At 31.2% G+C, this 19,473-nt stretch overlaps 1 protein-coding gene across 2 annotated transcripts; it reads right to left on the reverse strand.

Annotated features, from left to right (window-relative positions):
• Positions 1-23: 23 nt before the first annotated feature.
• LOC144569151 (uridine/cytidine kinase UKL1, chloroplastic-like) lies at positions 24-8,783 on the reverse strand. Of its 2 annotated transcripts, none has more exons than XR_013515986.1 (14): positions 8,417-8,699; positions 6,920-7,011; positions 6,377-6,446; positions 5,565-5,683; positions 5,105-5,201; positions 4,629-4,708; positions 3,598-3,792; positions 2,090-2,173; positions 1,940-2,000; positions 1,759-1,819; positions 1,519-1,612; positions 1,238-1,380; positions 620-702; positions 24-318 (listed from the first exon to the last, which is right to left on the reverse strand). XR_013515986.1 is itself a non-coding variant. In XM_078319352.1 (14 exons), the coding sequence occupies exons 1-14, from the start codon at positions 8,592-8,594 to the stop codon at positions 172-174; spliced, it is 1,434 nt and encodes a 477-aa protein (XP_078175478.1). In that variant the 5' UTR covers positions 8,595-8,783; the 3' UTR covers positions 24-171. The 2 variants fall into 2 exon arrangements, 1 of the variants encoding a protein (XP_078175478.1); XM_078319352.1 differs by having other exon boundaries at positions 1,308-1,380; positions 8,417-8,783.
• Between the last annotated feature and the right edge of the window lie 10,690 nt (positions 8,784-19,473).

Genomic DNA, 19,473 nt, shown 5'->3' on the forward strand with positions numbered 1-19,473 from the left:
AAATAAACGACAGATGAGCCAAATACACACTTGGTACAATTTTCCCAATATCACAAAGCCCTGTTCAAGTACACATCTCAAGCTCATCCACTGAGAAATATGCCACAAATTTTCACCTCAACTCTAGGCTCAAATTTTGACTAAATTAAGCATTTTCTTACAAAAGAACTATTAGTTGTCAGTACCGAAATAGCGGTCACCAAATTCACCAAGGCCAGGTATGACCCGGTATTCATCATTCAAACCAACATCAATCTCTGATGTGACAATCTTTACAGCAGGGAAACGCTTGCACACACAGTGTATCCCTTCTGGTGCCTAGAGAGAGGGAGGGAGGGAGGGAGGGAGGGAGGGGGGTTGTAAGATTCTTTGAACACTCGTTGACATGTAACAAAATGCTTTTCATTTTACCATTTTTTTTAACTTTACCCTAACTCTAGGTATACTGGTCAGTCATGGCTAATACAGTGTTCAGTAGCTTGAAAACAATTTAAATGTGCCAAGTGTTGAACTATGTATTTTCTTAAATGGCAGTGTTGACCAGAAGGTCAATAATTTCTTGTTCACCTTTCCTATTCTAATATAAAAAAAATTATGGTAAAGTAAAGAGGAGCCATACAGAAATGAGATTGAGGAATATGATGTGATTCTCAGGTACTCCTTTGCGAATAAGTAGATCTATAGCCTGATTTGCGCAGTTCCCTAAAATGAAAGAGAGAGATCAATTTTGATTAAATTTGTCGAGGTCTCAATTTAATAATCAAACCAAAATAACCAAAGAAACAAGCAGAACTACTGCTCAATTTGTATATGACTAGTATTGGACCAAAATTTTGGTTGTGCACACAAAGTGACAGGACCAAAATTCTAGATTAAAAAATATTATATTCCTAATTTCATCAAACTTCTCAGCAAAAATGAGGAACAAGCTGATAGAATTACTAGGAACTCCAGGGACAATTTATGACACTAACCAACACGAGTCAACCTGAGGATTTCATGCTGGCTCTTTCATAGCCGACTTTGTAACTCTAAAGAGGGTTGACCTTCCTTTCTGTTTCACTCTATGGCAACCTACTTTATTTCTTTTCATTGTTCTTTCTTAATCTTCACATTTCCATGCTTTGTAACAACAGTACTTGCTATCTGTCTTGCATTGATTTCTTTTAATCTTTGGTTGGTCCTTTCTACTATTACTATCCACAAATTCCATCATGCGCAGGATTAAAGAACCTACCAGACTGAAATAAGCAGAAAGGTGCAAGGATGAAATTGCAAATCTCGAAATCAAAGAGTAAAGGAGTAACCTGTCCCAAGTACAGGGTCAAGAAGCAGAACATGCCTCTCAGCAATGTCCTTTGGAAGTTTTTCATATATTAACTGATTGTGAAACAGAACAAGTATATCAGATATGGCACAGTGATGTATTACTTCAGAAAAAAAAAACATTCAGCTAGAAAACTATAAATAACAAAAAAGTAACAAAAGGTAATACTAATGATAAGATTAATTTACTACCTGTTGACCATTGTCACCCTCACGGTGAATGAGAATTTTACCGATTTTTATCCCTTTACAACATGCACGCAGAGCATTCTCCATACTTTCACCGCTGCAGATTAAATAGAAACAGCAATTCTACATCAATAAATAACAAAACAATACAGATGCTATTATTAGAGAGTATCAGAAAGTGCACATGGACCAAAGAGCAAATTCAAATGAGTGAAAGGTAATCAGAAAGAATGATGATCTCACCTACGCACGACGGAGACACCACAAAGCTTCTTACAAAAGTCAACCCCTGTGTACACAGACCCTGAAAATATATAACAACAAAGTTTCTTAAGAGGGATTAGAATAACATCAATTGTGGATATTCTATATATCCAACCTTCTCAGGCTCTCTACACAAAAGTAGGAAATGTTTGCTACGTACCTGTTGGTGTAACCACCTGCTTCTCAGTGAAAGGCAAATGACCAAGACCATGCTCCACAACCTACAATTTGTTCCAAGTTATTGTGGGTAATTAAAAATGATGCACAAAACTTAGCAGCTAAGAATGCTTCCCAAAAGAAAGGTACAAACCAGGCGAATAAGGCGATCAGAGTAGAATACAAAGTCGGGGGTAGTAATGTCCTTGTCTCGGATTAGCGTATGCATCCCTCTTATCTGCATGTTTAATAATTGGTAGTGCTCTATGACATAAAATCTATAAATATGCAAACTAGAGAAAGAAGAACTTGATCTGAACCCCAGACTCAACAAAATTATTTTAATGCAAGTTGGAAAAAACATCTTTAACTTAAATTTTTAAGTTAAAGTAAGGCTTTATAATGCAATTCAACACCAAACAAGCCAAGGAGAACCTCCAACCATGGACAAAAAAGGATGTACTATAATGAACAAAGAATGACTGGCACATACCAGTATGTAGTTGTAATCGATACTACTGTCAAGGTACAGATATCCCTTATGGAACTCAATTGCTAGCAGTATGGACAAATGATATTGCATTTTTTAAAGTTAGCAGGTACACAAGTATATATGGGGCAATGCACTAATTAAAAAAAGAGTTGGTTATGCAATAACAAATAAAAGCTTCCACCAAAAGGAATCTGATTACACCAATAAACTAATAACATGCTAATATGAAAATAGCTTATTCACACAATCAAACTTAAATTAATGAAAATTACCAATAAAGTATATCAACACATTAAAACTTACATATCAAATACAATACTAAGGAAATAAAAATGACTAAAAGAAATAAATACTTAATAAAAAAGACTAACGAAACAAAAGTATCAGACAAACAATGTATGCCCTGAACTTCTCCTGTTAATAACTCATTGACAAAGTTAAACATAAAAAAATAAAAAATACACGCACAAAATATTCTTACAACTCCACTATTCAGATTCAAATAATGAAGAAATATATGCATGGATCAGGATTACTAGACAATTAACTATAACAATCTTGACGATATTTTCAAATCAAGTCAAAAGTTCCCAAAAACAAAAATTTTAAGCTGCAATGTTAGGCTTTACATAGCTTAGGCTTATCTATGAATTTATATGCAATCAGTATCGTTTAATATTCCTCAAAGGTCAAATGCAGACATTGTAAATCTCGAATTGTCCCATGAGTTGTAAAACATGCATAAAATCTCATCATGTTTCACCTGGATGATATAACATATCATGCATATTATAATGTACAGTGTTAGATCTTATTTAGAATTTATTCATAAATTTTATCAAGAAATAAATTCGTTGTGAATGGTTGTAACCCATTAAATAATCACAAGAAAATTTTAGTTAACTTATGTTTCTCTTTCTAAAAACAAGAACAAAAGTTTAAAAAATACTAAATAGAAAAATTAGACAAAAATATACGTTTACACTCAGTTTAACTACTAAATCAGAACACCAGTATAAAACAATATAGGACATGCAAATTTGATATGCTCATGCATCTAAACTTTCACTTATTACAAATTCACCAAAAGAAATAGAAGCATCAAACACTGCAATAGAACTAACATCAAGGTGCCACTATGAAATTGAACATTACGAGACATCTTTTACCTGAAAAGTAGAATGTATGACAAAGACGTTGGAGTAGATCTTACATAGGTCATGTTGACCTAGCTTTGTACGTATGTGCTGCACAATTAGGTCAATAGCCACATGGTTGTCACCACCACGTGGAATGATAACATCGGCATACTTCTTTGTGGGAAGTACAAAATCATCAAATGCCGGCTTCACAAACCTCCCATACTATAAAGTTTGACAGTAAGAATAATCCCATTAGGAAACAAAGATACAGGTGGTACTCTATCACTTCTTACTGGATTTTACCATGAAATGACAACTTAATTTTTGTTTTCTTGCTCGTCTTTTGTTTCCGTGTTTATTTCAAAGTTATGTAATTGCTTTCGGTACATATGGTAATAAAAATAGGCAGTCGAATACAGTACCCGAGCAGCACTGTGACCTCCAATCTTTTATAGTTACTAAGCTTAAAACCTCAAAAATGGAATAAGTAATTTAGGGCCAATAATTCCAAACCATCACCTGCTTGTACTATACACAAAATTATACATATCTAATATGCCGTTTAGTATAAAGAAACATAATAAACAAAGGGTATATACATACAATCACAGATAGCATATAAATAAGAGGGATTACTTGGCAATGGTTATTTTGACAATCTAGACAATGGATTTCAAAAAAAGATTCAAAGAAAATTAGAAATTGAAATGTAACAATGTAACTTCATAGGTATATTACTGGATGTATAGATAGCCTAACAATCAAATTTCATGTAATCCAAGTATTGCTGGATGATGCATGAAGGTCCATACTGTTGAAATTTCAATTCACTTGATGTATAGTGAACACACCAAATCTCATTATATTTTATTGAAATGATATCTGGATAAATATAAATCATGTTATAATGTTGGATTTTAAATTTAAACTTTATTTTCGAAAGAGTCAAAATAAAAAATTGTCAAGCAATCGCCCTTCTATAAATAATGGTTGTACTATTGGAGATTTTCAGGTAATGTTTCAACAGGATATCATCGCCATTACTTGATTTTAAGTACCTGTTCAAGAACTGAGTTGACATCTCTGCCTCTTTCCACTGTATCTCGTCGAATTCTCCTAGCTAGCCTAATATCAGCATCTAAATAAGAAGAAAGAATATAAAGAATTGTCAGAAAAAATCAAACAATCAAGCTTTCTAGATAAAAAATTGAACTAGAACAGAATAAAATGTTGCAAAGTTCCCTTGTGTATCCTTGAGAAAACTCATATAGCTTCTAGTGCCCTCCGTCACATTATTTAGAAAAAAAATGTAAAGAAAAAATTGCACGAAATATCCTTAATGATCTTACTTTCTCAGTGCAAAAACAAAAGCATAAAGAAGCATCCTATGGCAATTTTTGAAAGACACTTTGTGCATGATATTCTTTTTTTTTTAATACATGACATGTTTTCTGAGGCGAGAGGTTTGTAGAATATTTCTCATTTTGGAGGGTGTAACCATAAATTTTTCTAAGAACAGAAGAAACACCAATACCAGTATCTACGAAAATCTTCATGTCCATTAAATCACGGACCCTTTGATCATGAAAGGCCAATATACCCTCCAATATAATGACATCAGATGCATTAACCTACCAAAGCAAAGACAATATTTAATTCCATAAGCTTCCCCTGGATCTTTCAACTATAATATTGTCTTTAACACTAGAATGTTGAAAGATCAATAGAATCAAGTCTTTTCATTAGGAATATCTTTGAAACCCACGATGTTATCAAATTGTATTTGTCCCAGATTTCAATGGGATAATATTTATACAGGAATGTACCACATGACTTCATTTCCAGTAACATCAACACTCCTACACCGTTTCCTTTCTTTTTTATTTTTCGGACATTAGACTTGCACCGGTTTGTGACAGATTGTTCAGAGTTTGCATCCAAAATCTTTTGCAAGTATTTTGGGAACCAAAATCGAATTTGAAATTTACAATTACCTTCCGGAAGCTTTCAGAGCATCTACGGTGATTTTTGAAATCATATATTGGTACATTGACAGACTGGCAACACTTCAGCTGGTTCATACACTCCAGAAGTTGTTCAGTATCAAATGCATCTAAGGTACAAACATGGGTAAAAACATTAGCAGCTTTTATTATACAATAATACATCAGTTATTGAAAGGCATTCTCCAACAAGATTTGATACTGTTAAGATCTGTCCAGATCCTCTATCTCAGATTCGGACAGAAAGAAGAGAGAGTAGAAACAAGGTATTTACTGGCTGCTAGTACAGTTAGGATCAGTAATGAACTGTCCAGAATGCATGCCGCAAGGACGGGCAGTTCTTAACATAAGATAACTGGTATCCAACCCAAACAGATATGGTACAGTAAATGCCCACATGTTAGGTTAACAGACCAAGTTCGGATCAAGGTTTCTTGACACACTGAACAAGCAAGTTCGACTCCAATCAATAGTGATTTTCAAATAAAAAAGGAAACTTTCTATGAGCTGAATATCTTTCTATAAGAAGCTTATAAAGAGCTGCTGATCATCTGGTTAGACAGGAGCTGGTAATATTCAGACCAAATCTAATTGATGATTTTGAACTGCTTGATCATTTGCCTAATGTTGGTAATGCTTTCAAGACCAGCTGCTGACTCTGGTAAGGCAGGAGTTGATAATATTCTTTTATAACATTTGCCGAACCAATCCTTTATCCTAGTTAGTACTGGTATCACAGTCCAATGCACTGAAGGTTATACCTCTAGTAAGAGTGCACTTAATTAAAACAAGAAATGAAGTACCAGGATGGTCAAAATTGTAATCTTGCACATGCTCTGACTCCTCAGCTGTCAGCCCACGATAGAAAGAATCCTACAATTAAACGAAAATAGATAAAATAACTATACCAAAGAAAACGATTACAAAAAACTAAACAAAAATTGCTTCAATTCTTTTATCCTAATAATTAAACTTCAATTGCTATAAATACTGCCCCCTTGTAAGCTGACATTTGGGTCATCACATGAACTTGTTCCATTTACATCTAACGTTCATTGCATTTATTGCAGTGCTAAATAGTAAAGAAGTGTTTAGGCCTTAATCCAAAGAAGAGATTTCAAAGAATTTAAATGCTGAAATTATTTCCAATTCCAGATGATCCCTGTACTCAAACAACAACGAACAGTTACAAAAGAATAATGTCTCTGTCTCTACAGTACCAACTAAATTCACTACTGTTACAATTGCCCAGTATCACACAAATTCCCTGGGTACAAAAAACCCTTGTGCATAGAAAGTAAATATAAGTAAAAGCTGAAAGAAAGCAAAAAAAATTGATATTTTACCTGATTGACAAGAACAACTCGATGATCGTGCAACTGTTGAATGATCATATCACAAACTGTCGTCTTACCAGAAGCTGTACCTCCTGATACACCTATAACCAAAGAAAACCTACAATTATGATTATTTTCTTCCTGTGTGCTAGATGGTAGGAGGAAGTGTTCTCTCATAACACAGATTCAATCCCCCCCCCCCTCTCTCTCACCCTCGCTTAATCGATAATTCTCTTACCTATCATAAAGACCTCCCTTGCAAGAGAAGACATAGCAAAAGGAAGAGGAAATGTTGAGTAGCGGGGCGAACAATTGGGGGGCAATCAGCCTCACTTGAGAAGTTAAAATATTTTTTATATTGTAAAATTCCAAGGTGGCCTCAGTAATATCACATGAAGGATGTGAGATAAAGAGAAACCGAAAGAAAAAGCTGTCCGTTATTGACAGTAAGAGTTATTTTAATAAAGTTGTAACTTCCTTACTCAACCGGAAATAATTGATAACTTAATACTACAAATAGTAAGATTTGCTTAATAAATTTCCTCTATAAGTGTAATTAAGCTTTCAGGAAACATAGTATCTTGAGCGGTAAGTACACGAATAATAATTGTAATAATCTTCTAGACTAAATGATACAAATTATGAACTTCGTTGTACAACCCCTCAACTTGCCACCTTGTACCCAACAGTGCCTGTGGGTGCAAGTCAAATATACAGTTCAAAATTTGCAGAATTAGGGTCAATTATAAGACAAATGTTGTCTTTGTATTTTGTCAGCTTCGTAATCATATTCAACCAGGCAGTCACTTGCAACTTCCTACTACAATTACTTCACCTTTACTTAAGTTCAATTTCACAAGATAGTTTTTGAATTTTGTTGATAAATTTCCTCTTGAATGTATGTTAACGGTTCAAATAGAATCGGTAGCAATTAAAAAAGGCCACTTTTCAACAACAACAAAATCATCTTCAAGTTTTTTTTTTCTTTTTTTCTTTTTTTTTGGGAATTAGTAGACAATAGGTCTGCTTACTATACAAGTGTCATTATGCTTTCCAGAAAACACAGTATTCTGAGTGATAAGAACCCTAATAGTAAAAGCGATATTTTACCGGTATTAAATGAGACAGAAAACTATAACTTCACTGTACAACCTCCTCTATCCCCCGCTTGACCCACCTGTGCGCATCCGAGCACGTGCAGAATTTGATTTTCTTATTTTTTTTTAATTTGTTGAAAAATTCATTAATATACTAGTATACTACAATGATCACTACTGATATAAATATGTGAGACAACAACAACAACATAATACTTCTCTAAAAGAACAAAGGTTCTGATTGCCCCTCTTCTCAATTCCTTTTAAGTCCACATAAATTGTCTCCAAATTTGATCTTAGTTATCTTCCAATACTATCTGTTTAACTCCAATAAGAATACATAAATACCCACTGTGCAATAAAAAGGCAATGAGACATTTGATGAATCCCAGTAAAAGTGGGTACGTACCGATGAAAAAGGGCTTCTTAGCAGCGGCGACCGGAGAGGAGAGGTTGTAGGGAGAGCCGGAGTAGGAGGAGGCCATGGCGGAGGAAGGAGAGGAAGGGGTAGAAGAGGAGAGACGAAGCGCGTCCAGTCGGAGCCCGCTGAAATGGGGCACACCTGCTGAGTCCATCACATCTCCCATAGCCTCTCTTTCTCTTTCTCTTTCTCTCTGTTTCTCTGACGAGTGTCGAATGGTACCAGCTTTGATCGGATGCTTGGCGTTTATAGTTTTGTTGTCTGTCTTTCTCTTCCAATCTACGGATTGTTTATATTGTATTAAGGAAAACTTTTTGCTCAGCTTTCCACTGCTAAATTCCTCTCCAGTCTTGCCAGAACCGATGTATACCGTCGTTTTCTTGATATAATGGAATCCACATCATTGTTTAGATCCGCACGAATATTAATGGACTCCGTGCATTCTGACAAGGGTGTTCAAAGTTTCAAACGGTTCGGTTTGTTCGGTTTTCAACCGAATCGAAAAATTTCGGTTTAAATGGTTCAGCTTTTTGGTTTAAATGAATCGGTTCGGTTTAGACTTTTCAAAACCGATTAAACCGAACCGATCGAATTATATCGGTTAAAGTATAATTTATATTTTGTTTGATTTAATCGTTGCTTTCTTTTCTTTCATTTTAGTTTAAATATTTTAGAACATCTACATATTTTGTATGGAATTAAACAACTTGTGTATGAACATGTGTAATTTTCGTTAATAATGGTACTGATAGGTTTACTTCGTTTCGGTTCTTAATTGGTTTATAAGTTTAATCGGTTCGGTTCAATTCTATTTTTGAAAACCGAAAAAAAGTTTGATTTAGTTATTTTAGTTCGGTTTCAATCGAACTGACCATTTGAACACCCCTAATTCCACCTCGAGCCGTATTGGTCTGGATTGTGATCGCACGGTCAGGATCCAAACAGAAATATTATGTTACCGCAGAGGATTTTGACTCGATATTTCAAAGGTTGCTGCAGCTAATATAAAATGGGTGAGATAATTGTGTTCGCTCGGATTCAATTAGTTTGATTTTGTCTATAAAAACATGCATTGGATCATGCTTATTGCTAAAGTAATAATTTTGTTTGATAAGTATGAATTTTATACTAAATTCAAACTTAATATAACTATATAGTTTACATTTATTAGTGGATCAACCGGAGGCACGTAAATCATTCGAATATTATTAGCATATTTAAAAAGAATGAGGTTTCTTTATATAATATATATTTCTATTAAATGTTAATAGTATCTCAGTTTTAACATTTAACTTTATGTATTATCATGAAGTTATTATGAAAATTCATATAAAAAAAAAGAAGTTATACTCAATTTTGGACTTATCATTTACTCCATTGCGCTATAGACAATTTCAGATAATAGAAGAATTTCATAAAATATAATACCAATGAATACTATTTCACAGAATATTTGTTATAATGTTTGGTTCGCGCATGGTTACCACTTCAGCATTCTAGAAATTATATCATTATCGTATTTGATTAGCAATATGGCTATTGAGATATATCTTCACTACTTTTAAATCATGAACTATTTTTTTCAAAAATAAATTATTTAATTCGCATAAATGTATGCCAAACCAATCAAATCATTCGATGAATCGAATGAAAGCTCAAATTCAATGAAATATACATTATTATATGAGATGACATGTCTGAGGACCAAACTGCCCCCAAATTATCACAGTACAAACTAATATAATGCATAAAAAATCAATAAAAAAAATTAAAACGAAAATAAGATGAAATATACATGATGTGTCGACAAAAAATAATAATACAGAAAACTGATATGGATATGAGTCTATAGTAAAAAAAAAAAAAAAAAGAGTACAGTCAGCACTACTTCAAGAAATGGTAGAGGAGAAATCAACCGTGAAAGTGAAGCAGAGAGAGGAAAGAGAGAGTAATGGAAAGAGAGAGAAAGGAGAAAAAGAAGGAAGAAAGATTGATGCCGATAGAATAAGAGTGATGTCATAGAGAGGGAATATAAAAAAATTCATGTTTAGTATGAGCAATTAATATAATGGCTACCAATAATGAAATCGTAATGATCAAGCATTCGTTATTAACTTATTATTATCATATTCACTTCCTTATTATTTTGGCCAAACACAATAATGAAATTACAATAGCTGGCAATTATTTTTTTAAAAACATGAACCAAATACCGATATCTTCTCTTTTCAAAAATCTCTTGTAATTTCAACATTTTTTTTAGACGCTTCATGTAAAAATTAAAACGAGACTTACCAATTATCACCATCCGCATTAGACCTATGGATCAATTATATCTTTAATTTATTGTTTCTTCGTGTTATCTTTAACTCTCACTAAGATGGACAATAAAATAAAAGATGCCAGCTAAGAGGAAGAAAAATAAATTCTTGCATTGATAGTAACACATAAGTTTTTTTTAGTAAAGTTGGAAGTCAAGTCATCCAATTATTTAATACTCTTATTATTATAACAAATAATTTTTTTCATCTGGGTTTCGAATCTATGACCTTTTACATAAAGATCATGTGTCTTTGCTACTAGATCAAAGGCTAGTTCTTGATAGTAACACATAAGTTGGTCACAATATGGTGGAATCAACAAGATTTGCAAAATCTAGCGGTACCTAAAGCGGTAAGAAAAGGAAAGGCGACTCGAGGCGACCAGGAAAGGAAAGTGTTATAGCCACCTTTGTCGCTTCTAGCTTCTTTTGTTGGGTGTCGGACTGAAGTAACGGATCAGTTGCGGGTGCTTTCTTCTCTTCGGTGACAGAATGGCAAGTGGTCTCCTGTTTATGTACAGTAAGTATAACTTCTATTTTTTATTTGATGTTTGTGTCTTGTTTTGTGCTACTTCCTACCTCTTCTTCTGCCTCTCTTCTTCTCTCTTTGCTTAAAGGTGACTATCATGGACTGATTGATTCAGTTCCTAGTCTGGTTTGATTCAGTGTCTTCTCGGCTGATGAGTGATTGTCCTAATTCGATCGATTCAGTTCTCGGTCCAATTTGGATTCAGTGTCTTCTCGGCTGCAATATGCGTACAGAGGAAACCATCACTAAGTTCCTATCACTCTAATCAAGCAAGGATGATCAAATTTGTGTCCACATGATACACATACCCCTATGCATTTTTATTTTTGTTTAATTTTACGTTTTTACAAATACTCATTGTCTAATCTTATATAACAGCTACTTTGTAACTTTTTTTATCACTACAATTGCCTACGGATTTTCAACCGAAAAAAAAAGTTGGTCACAATATCATAACTTGAAGAACATAGTAGGTTTGATGTCTATGAGATTTACTTTTGGGTCCAATAAACTCCAAAACTGTTCGTTCTGTTTTTAGATATGTGCACATGAAATTAAAGTAGACATGCATAAATATTAAAACGAAACGTACGCATCTTAAAATAGATCGGACGGTGATTAAGGGCTTCAGACCTACTCTCAAGTCCATAACTTAACATGAAAGTTGCGTAATAATCAAAATAAAGATAATTAAGTCTAAAGTTGTTGAATGCTAAGCTCTAAATCACACAATAACTTTATTTGTAATATTAACAAAAGAATTAAATAAATCTTAAATTGTTAATGTAGAAATTAATGGCGTATCAATTACAAGCAGAATAAGTTATTAAAACGTAATTTTATTTTATAAGGAAACTAAAAAGTAGAAAAACTTACAAAAATATAAAATATAAAATACAAAGCTACTAATTTTCAATTTATAGAGATAGCTAAACCATCCTATCCAATATTCCAATACATGAATCTGTTCAGATTATAACACGAGATATTATATTATATCATTTAAATGAAAAGCGACAAAATAAGGAGGGACACACAAATCATGAAATATTATTGATATCAAAGGTATTTATTTATATCTTAATTTATGGAAGGAGAGGTAAATGAAAAAACAAAATCATTTTGGAACAAAACAAAATAAGTTTTAGGTACATGATATTTTAAAAATAGGGGTTTAAGATTGTGCTCTAGACGGAGGAGCGCAGGGGAAGAAAACGAAGAATCATTTTAACTGACAGTTTCATTTGCTTCAAAAGAGAAGAACCGAAGAGGGAGCGGAGGTGAACAAGCACTGTTTGAATTTTGGAGGAAAGAAAGCTCAACGTTGTGTTGATGTTTAACAACAATCGTCACTCTCAAATTGAAATGTAAAATTATTGTGCGAAAGTGAACCTCTCAAATTGACAGTTTCATTTACTATACAAGTGTCATTATGCTTTCACAATTTTGAAAAAAATTTCATTTTTGTATATGCATGATATAAATTATATTTTGTCAATAAAAAAACTTAATTTTAGGATTTTAAAATATATGAGTATTGTTAAGATGAAAATTCGTTAATTTGTTGCAAAGGAATTTAATTTCACCTTGTTGCCATAAAGTTTCAAAAAGGATCGTAGAACTAATAATAAAAAAAATGGATAATGCATTTTTAAAGAACTGGAGAGGAATTAATTAGTGAGAACAGATGGCTGAGATTTAGTTTACCGAATTTTTTATTAATAGAAATAAAATAAATAAAATATTTAAAAAGAACACTACTGTTGAGTTTTTTCGAAAACTAAGTAGACCGGGTCCTGTAAACCCGTCCCACCGGACGGGTCCAATTGACCCGTCCCGGTTAATCGGATTAGCCGTTAACTAACATCACGGAAAAAAAAAAAAAAATCCCGGACGGGTTTAAGCATCCCGTCCCGAGTCTGTAAAAAAAAAAAAAAAAAAAAAAAAAAAAAATTCCGGACGGGTTTAAGCATCCCGTCCCGAGTCTGTTAAAAAAAAAAAAAATCTGGACGGGTTAAGTAAACCCGTCCAGAATTTGAAATATTATATTTATATTATATTATATTATTATATTATATTCTATTATATTATTATATTATATTATATTATATTATATTATTATATTATATTATATTATTATATTATATTCTATTATATTATTATATTATATTATATTATATTATATTATATTATATTATTATATTATATTATATTATTATATTATATTATATTATGATTTTATATATATTATATTTTTTGTTTTTTATATTATATTATTATATTAATATACTTATATATATATATTATATTATGAATAGAACTAGTTTAGTTGTGCTTAAGTTCACCAAAGTGTTTGGTGAGCTTAACTCCAAAACTTATTAAATCGTTTTCAAATGACGAATCCAAACCGTTAGAACCTGCCTATCTTGCGAGTGATGCATCTACATGTGAAAATTTTAAACGTTCAAATTAATTTAGTATAAAGAGTCAAGCGGTAAGAAAACGTTCAAAAAATAAATGCACTAAAATTAATTTATTAATCTTTTAATTTTGACCGATTGACTTTATACTAAATTAATTCAAATGTTTAAAATCAGAATATAATAATATAATAATATAATATAAAAAACAAAAAAATATAATATATATAAAATCAGAATATAATATAATATAATATAATATAATATAATATAATATAATATAATATTTCAAATTTTGGACGGGTTTACTTAACCCGTCCAGATTTTTTTTTTTTTTTTTTTTTTTTTTTTTAACAGACTCGGGACGGGATGCTTAAACCCGTCCGGGAAATTTTTTTTTTTTTTTTCCGTGATGTTAGTTAACGGCTAATCCGATTAACCAGGACGGGTCAATTGGACCCGTCCGGTGGGACGGGTTTACAGGGCCCGGTCTACTTAGTTTTCGAAAAAACTCAACAGTAGTGTTCTTTTTAAATATTTTATTTATTTTATTTCTATTAATAAAAAATTCGGGTTTAGTTTATGGGGGAGAAAATCTTCAATGGACATGGTCTTGACGATTTCTTCGTGGACGCGGGAGTTAAAAGGCCCAAGTTTTATTTTTTTTATAATTTAATAAAAAAAATTAAGTTCGAATTAAATTTTGAAAAAAATAAACAAATGAATTTGGAATATATGAAGAACGGGTATCAAAATTTACTTCCTAAAATTATACTGTCACAACTAATAATAATAAAAAAAATCGTAGATGCTGCCGCATTCTAAAATTAATTCATATAGCATTAAATTATGTATTAAAATATTAAAAGCTATCATACAAACATTGATAAGAAAATGAAATAATAAGTGTGTGTATAATATATATATATATATATAGGCTCTGGCTAATTTGCTGCCGGTGCTGCCGTCTTTTTTCTATTTTGTGATGTCCAAACAACAATCCAAACCGTTAGATGTTTAATCTATATTATAATCTACTTGGAGACCAAATTTTACATTTTTTTGGAATTTTTTTACTATTTATTAAGCTAGTTTGAAAACCGCTGATTTCAATGCTGCAGAAATTTACTGAAATCAGCGGTTTTCAAACCAGCTTAATAAATAGTAAAAAAATTCCAAAAAATGTAAAATTTGGTTTCCAAGTAGATTATAATATAGATTAAACATCTAATGGTTTGGATTTGTTGTTTGGACATCACAAAATAAAAAAAAGCGACAGCAAATTAGTCGGACCCTATATATATATATATATATATATAATATATATAATTATTATTAGTTCGAAGAGAAAAATATGAAATTTAATTATAGTAAAGTTGGCATTACCCTACTTTTTTTTCCTCATAATTGAAATAACTCCATGTTTAATCCCACAACTATAAAATTGACCACTTTTAGTTTCGATTTAATTTTTTTTTTATTCTCCAATTGCCTTATATAACGTAATTAAAGGGGTTCAAAAGACGTATAATTTTATGAAAAGATATAAAATGTTGCTTCTACTAAGAAAAGGATAAAAAAGACATAATATTATTTATGATAAAGGAAAAATGAGGTAATAGGGAATCTTATACAATTACTGGATCTGGACCGTTCTTTTTTAACTTGGCACGAATCTCAAAGTCTGTTTACTTCCAAAGCAGTTGGAAGTAAATCTCAAACCGTAAAGTGAAGGATATCTTTTATAGTCTTAGAATCGAATATTTTAAGTCCAAAAATTTATTTTGTTAAGACATAAAGTTTGTAAAATTAAACTTGATAATATTAAAAATATTCCAACTTTAGGAGGACTCCACGACTATTATTTGGAATTTCGACCCTTTAAAGTCGCCATTTAAAATTCTGCCCTGTCAGAAATCGCTATTTTGAATTTCAGCCCTTCAAAGGTTTTGATTTAAAATTCCAACCTTACTTCTTTTTATATGAAATAAATAAAAAAAAACGAGTTTAGTTAAGAATTTGAAATTCCTACCCCTTTTTAAAAGTCAGGATTTGAAATTACGATTCTATTAAAAGTTTAAAAAAAAAAATTGTACATGTCAGAAATTTAATGGTATAGTCGCAATTTCAAATTTCACCTTTTAAAATTCTGAAATTCTTTTAAAAAATAGAGGTTTAATTTAGAATTTTATATTTAAATAAGTAAAAGGAACGGGTTTTATCCAAAGGGCCTTGGACATGTTTTATTCAAAGTCGGACATATACCGTCCAATCTGTGTTAATATAAAACTTATTAAATTTAAAGAGGTCTGCAAATTTAAATTGTCCATCCGAATTTAACACAAATTATAAGGTTCAAATCCAGCTTTCGATAAAGTTTTAGAAAGTGGTTTTGAACAAAAACCCACCAGAACACCGAAGTAAAAATAAGGGACAATTTCTTGTATACTTAGGGGTGCAAACGGGTCGGATATTACCCGTCCGAATCCGGATCCGTATCCGAATTTTTGTGGATTCGGATATTCGGATACGGATAGTTGCATATTCGGATATGGATACGGATTTTTTTTTATGCGGATTCGGATACGGATACGGGTTGAGTTTCGAAATCGGATACGGATACGGATACGGATAATTATTCGGATCCGGATATTTTAATTTTTCGGATATTCGGATATGTTAAGACTTGAGAGAATTTTTTTTGTATCTATTTATCTTTTGTATTAGAATGTCTTTAAAGATGATCTTTTGTGTTGGTATTTTTAATTAAAGTTATATTTATGTTGATGAATTTTAGTTAATTAGATATATATTTTGTAATGATGTAACAAGTTAATTAGATATATATTTTGAATTAGAAATCCGAATTATATCCGTATTTGTATTCGTATCCGAAAATATCCGATCCGTATATGTATTCGTATCCGAAAATATCTGATCCGTATCTGTATCTGTTTAATATCTGATCCGTATCTGTATCTGTTTAATATCCGATCCGTATCTGTATCTGTTTAATATCCGATCCGTATCCGTATCCGAAAAAAAAATACGGATACGGATATGGGTTGAGCACTATCCGATCCGTATCCGATCCGTTTGCACCCCTATGTATACTCCTCAAAAACTTCAAAATTACATAGTCCCCCTCTAAAATTCAAAAACTCGCAAATTTACTCATTTTATTGTCTTTTATATTAAAACTCGTTTTAAGTTTATAAAATACCCATTTATCCTTTATTATAAACATTAAAAAGTGTCATGTTTAATTGGAATGTCAGTTTTATAACTGATTAGTTTCCAAGGACAAATGAGTCATTTCTCTACTTCTTATGCATACACAAGGGTATACCTAAATGTCACCATGTATACGTTAGAAGTAGAGAAATGACCCATTGCCCTCGAAAATCGATCAAATATAAGATCGACAATTTTCCTGAACAAGATATTAATTTTTTTATACTTTTAATAAAGCTAAAATGGGTATTTTATAAATTTTAAATGAGTTTTAATATAAATGACAATAAAATAGATAAAATTTTGAGTTTTGAAGTTTAGATGGGTAAATACGTAATTTTGAAGGTTTTGAGGGATACACATGAAATTCTCCTTAAAAATAATTGGGTTATCAACTAGCAAGAGCAAATGAAAGAAGGATAATGCGCGGAAATATGCTATTCTGGTGACATTTATTCCATCACTCGTTGAAATGGGAATAAGCAAATAAAGTGACCTTTCGATTCAGTGAACCGTCCTGTCTTTCTAAAACACAATTTTTCGAATTATTTTCATAAACCATAATTAATAAATGGAAAATTAGGAAACCAATATGATTATTTTTTTTTTTTGAAAAACCATAAGGACTGTATGGTTCCTACGGTCTCCAAAATTGCATTTCTTCAGACCATAGGAACCATATGGTCTTACCAATTTTTTTTTTTTTTTTTATAAAACAGAAATTTTTTGTATTAAAATATTAGAAATATTGAATATATTTCTTTGAAAATAGATGAAATATAATATAATTTGATTTATTAGAAAGACTGCAACAAATAACCCGGATCAATATTTTTGAGGTCGGATTTTTCGCGGCTGTAAGAAAAATTAATATATTTTTTTATGTGTTATTGGAAAAAAAATAAAAAATGCTTAGATTCTGAGTTATTGATCCCGGTTCAAAAGTCACTTCTAGGTAATTCAGAAAATATTGTGATCCTTCTAGTACATTTAATTTATGAAAAGTTGTATCTATTTTTGAAAAAAAACAAAAACTTTAAGTTATTTAATGATTGTTATTAAAAAAGAATTCTCAAAATAGATACAATTTTTTATAAATTAAATGTCCTAGAAGGATCACAGTATTTTCTGGATTAACTAGAAGTGACTTTTGAACCGGGATCAATAACTCAGAATCTAAGCATTTTTATTTTTTTTCCAATAACACAGAAAGAAATATATTAATTTTTCTTACAGCCGCGAAAAATCCGACCTCGAAAATATTGATCCGGGTTATTTGTTGCAGTCTTTCTAATAAATCAAATTATATTATATTTCATCTATTTTCAAATAAATCTATTCAATATTTCTAATAGTTTAATACAAAAAATTTAAAAAATTTCTGTTTTTTTTTAAAAAAAAAAAATTGTTAAGACCGTATGGTTCCTACGGTCTGGAAAAATGCAATTTTGGAGACCGTAGGAACCATACGGTCCTTATGGTTTTTCAAAAAAAAAAGTAATCATATTGGTTTCCTAATTTTTGATTTATTAATTATGGTTTATGAAAAAAATTCCAATTTTTCTGAGCAAACAAGTCCAAAGTTTTTTTTTAATAATGAACTACTCCCCGTTCTTATCCGCAGACGCAGCAGAGCAATATCAAATCTCAGACTTTCTGGCGTTTCTAGAGGAAAATTGACAGGTGTTATTTGTTTCCTTAATTTTAATACCATCTGCAGATCTGCTACTTAAAGTTTTATTTTATTTTATAATCATTTTTAATAATGAACATATCAGTTATGCTTACGTGGCATCTTGACTCTTTTCCTTAGCTAAAATATAAAAAATGTGACGCGTCTAACAAATTAAATAATTGCTGGCTTGTGTTTCCTAAAGGCAAATTTGTTAGGTATGCTATTTCATTATGAGAATTAAATTATATTGATAAATAAATTTAGTTAAGAGCTACAATAATGAATATAATGTTTGTCAAATTAAAAAATGATTAGCCATTCATCTTGTGATGTTGAAGTGATTATTTATCAATATAGAGATGAAATGAAAGAATAGTACATTTTTCACTTTCATTATTTCGCACTTTGACCCCATTCTATTGAATATATTTCTAGACCAAATTTATCATTTTTTTACAATTTTTTTAGATAGGTAAAAAATAACTGATTTTAGATGGTTAAGAATTTTCAAGTCAAGCGATTTTCTACCTATCTAAAAAATAGAAAAAATATTCTAAAAAATGTAAAATGTTTATAATTTATCCTTGTGGAATATCCATACCACCATAACCTCACTCTTTATAATTTATAAAATATATATTCTTAATATATATAATTGAACCCCAAAAGTTGATATTTGAATCTCTGTGCAAAAGGTAAAAAAAAAAAAAATTACTTTAAAACATAAAGATCTTATGGCTTCATATTTGTTGGAGATTTTATGGGGTAAGATTAAGAAGGTAGCCTAACAAGGCCATTTAGGATGAATTACTTTGGGCCTATCATGGGCCTCCAATGATTTGATATAAAAACCAAAATACAGAACCG

Source organism: Carex rostrata, chromosome 18, assembly GCF_964058835.1.
Source record: "Carex rostrata chromosome 18, lpCarRost1.2, whole genome shotgun sequence".
NCBI lineage: Eukaryota > Viridiplantae > Streptophyta > Magnoliopsida > Poales > Cyperaceae > Carex > Carex rostrata.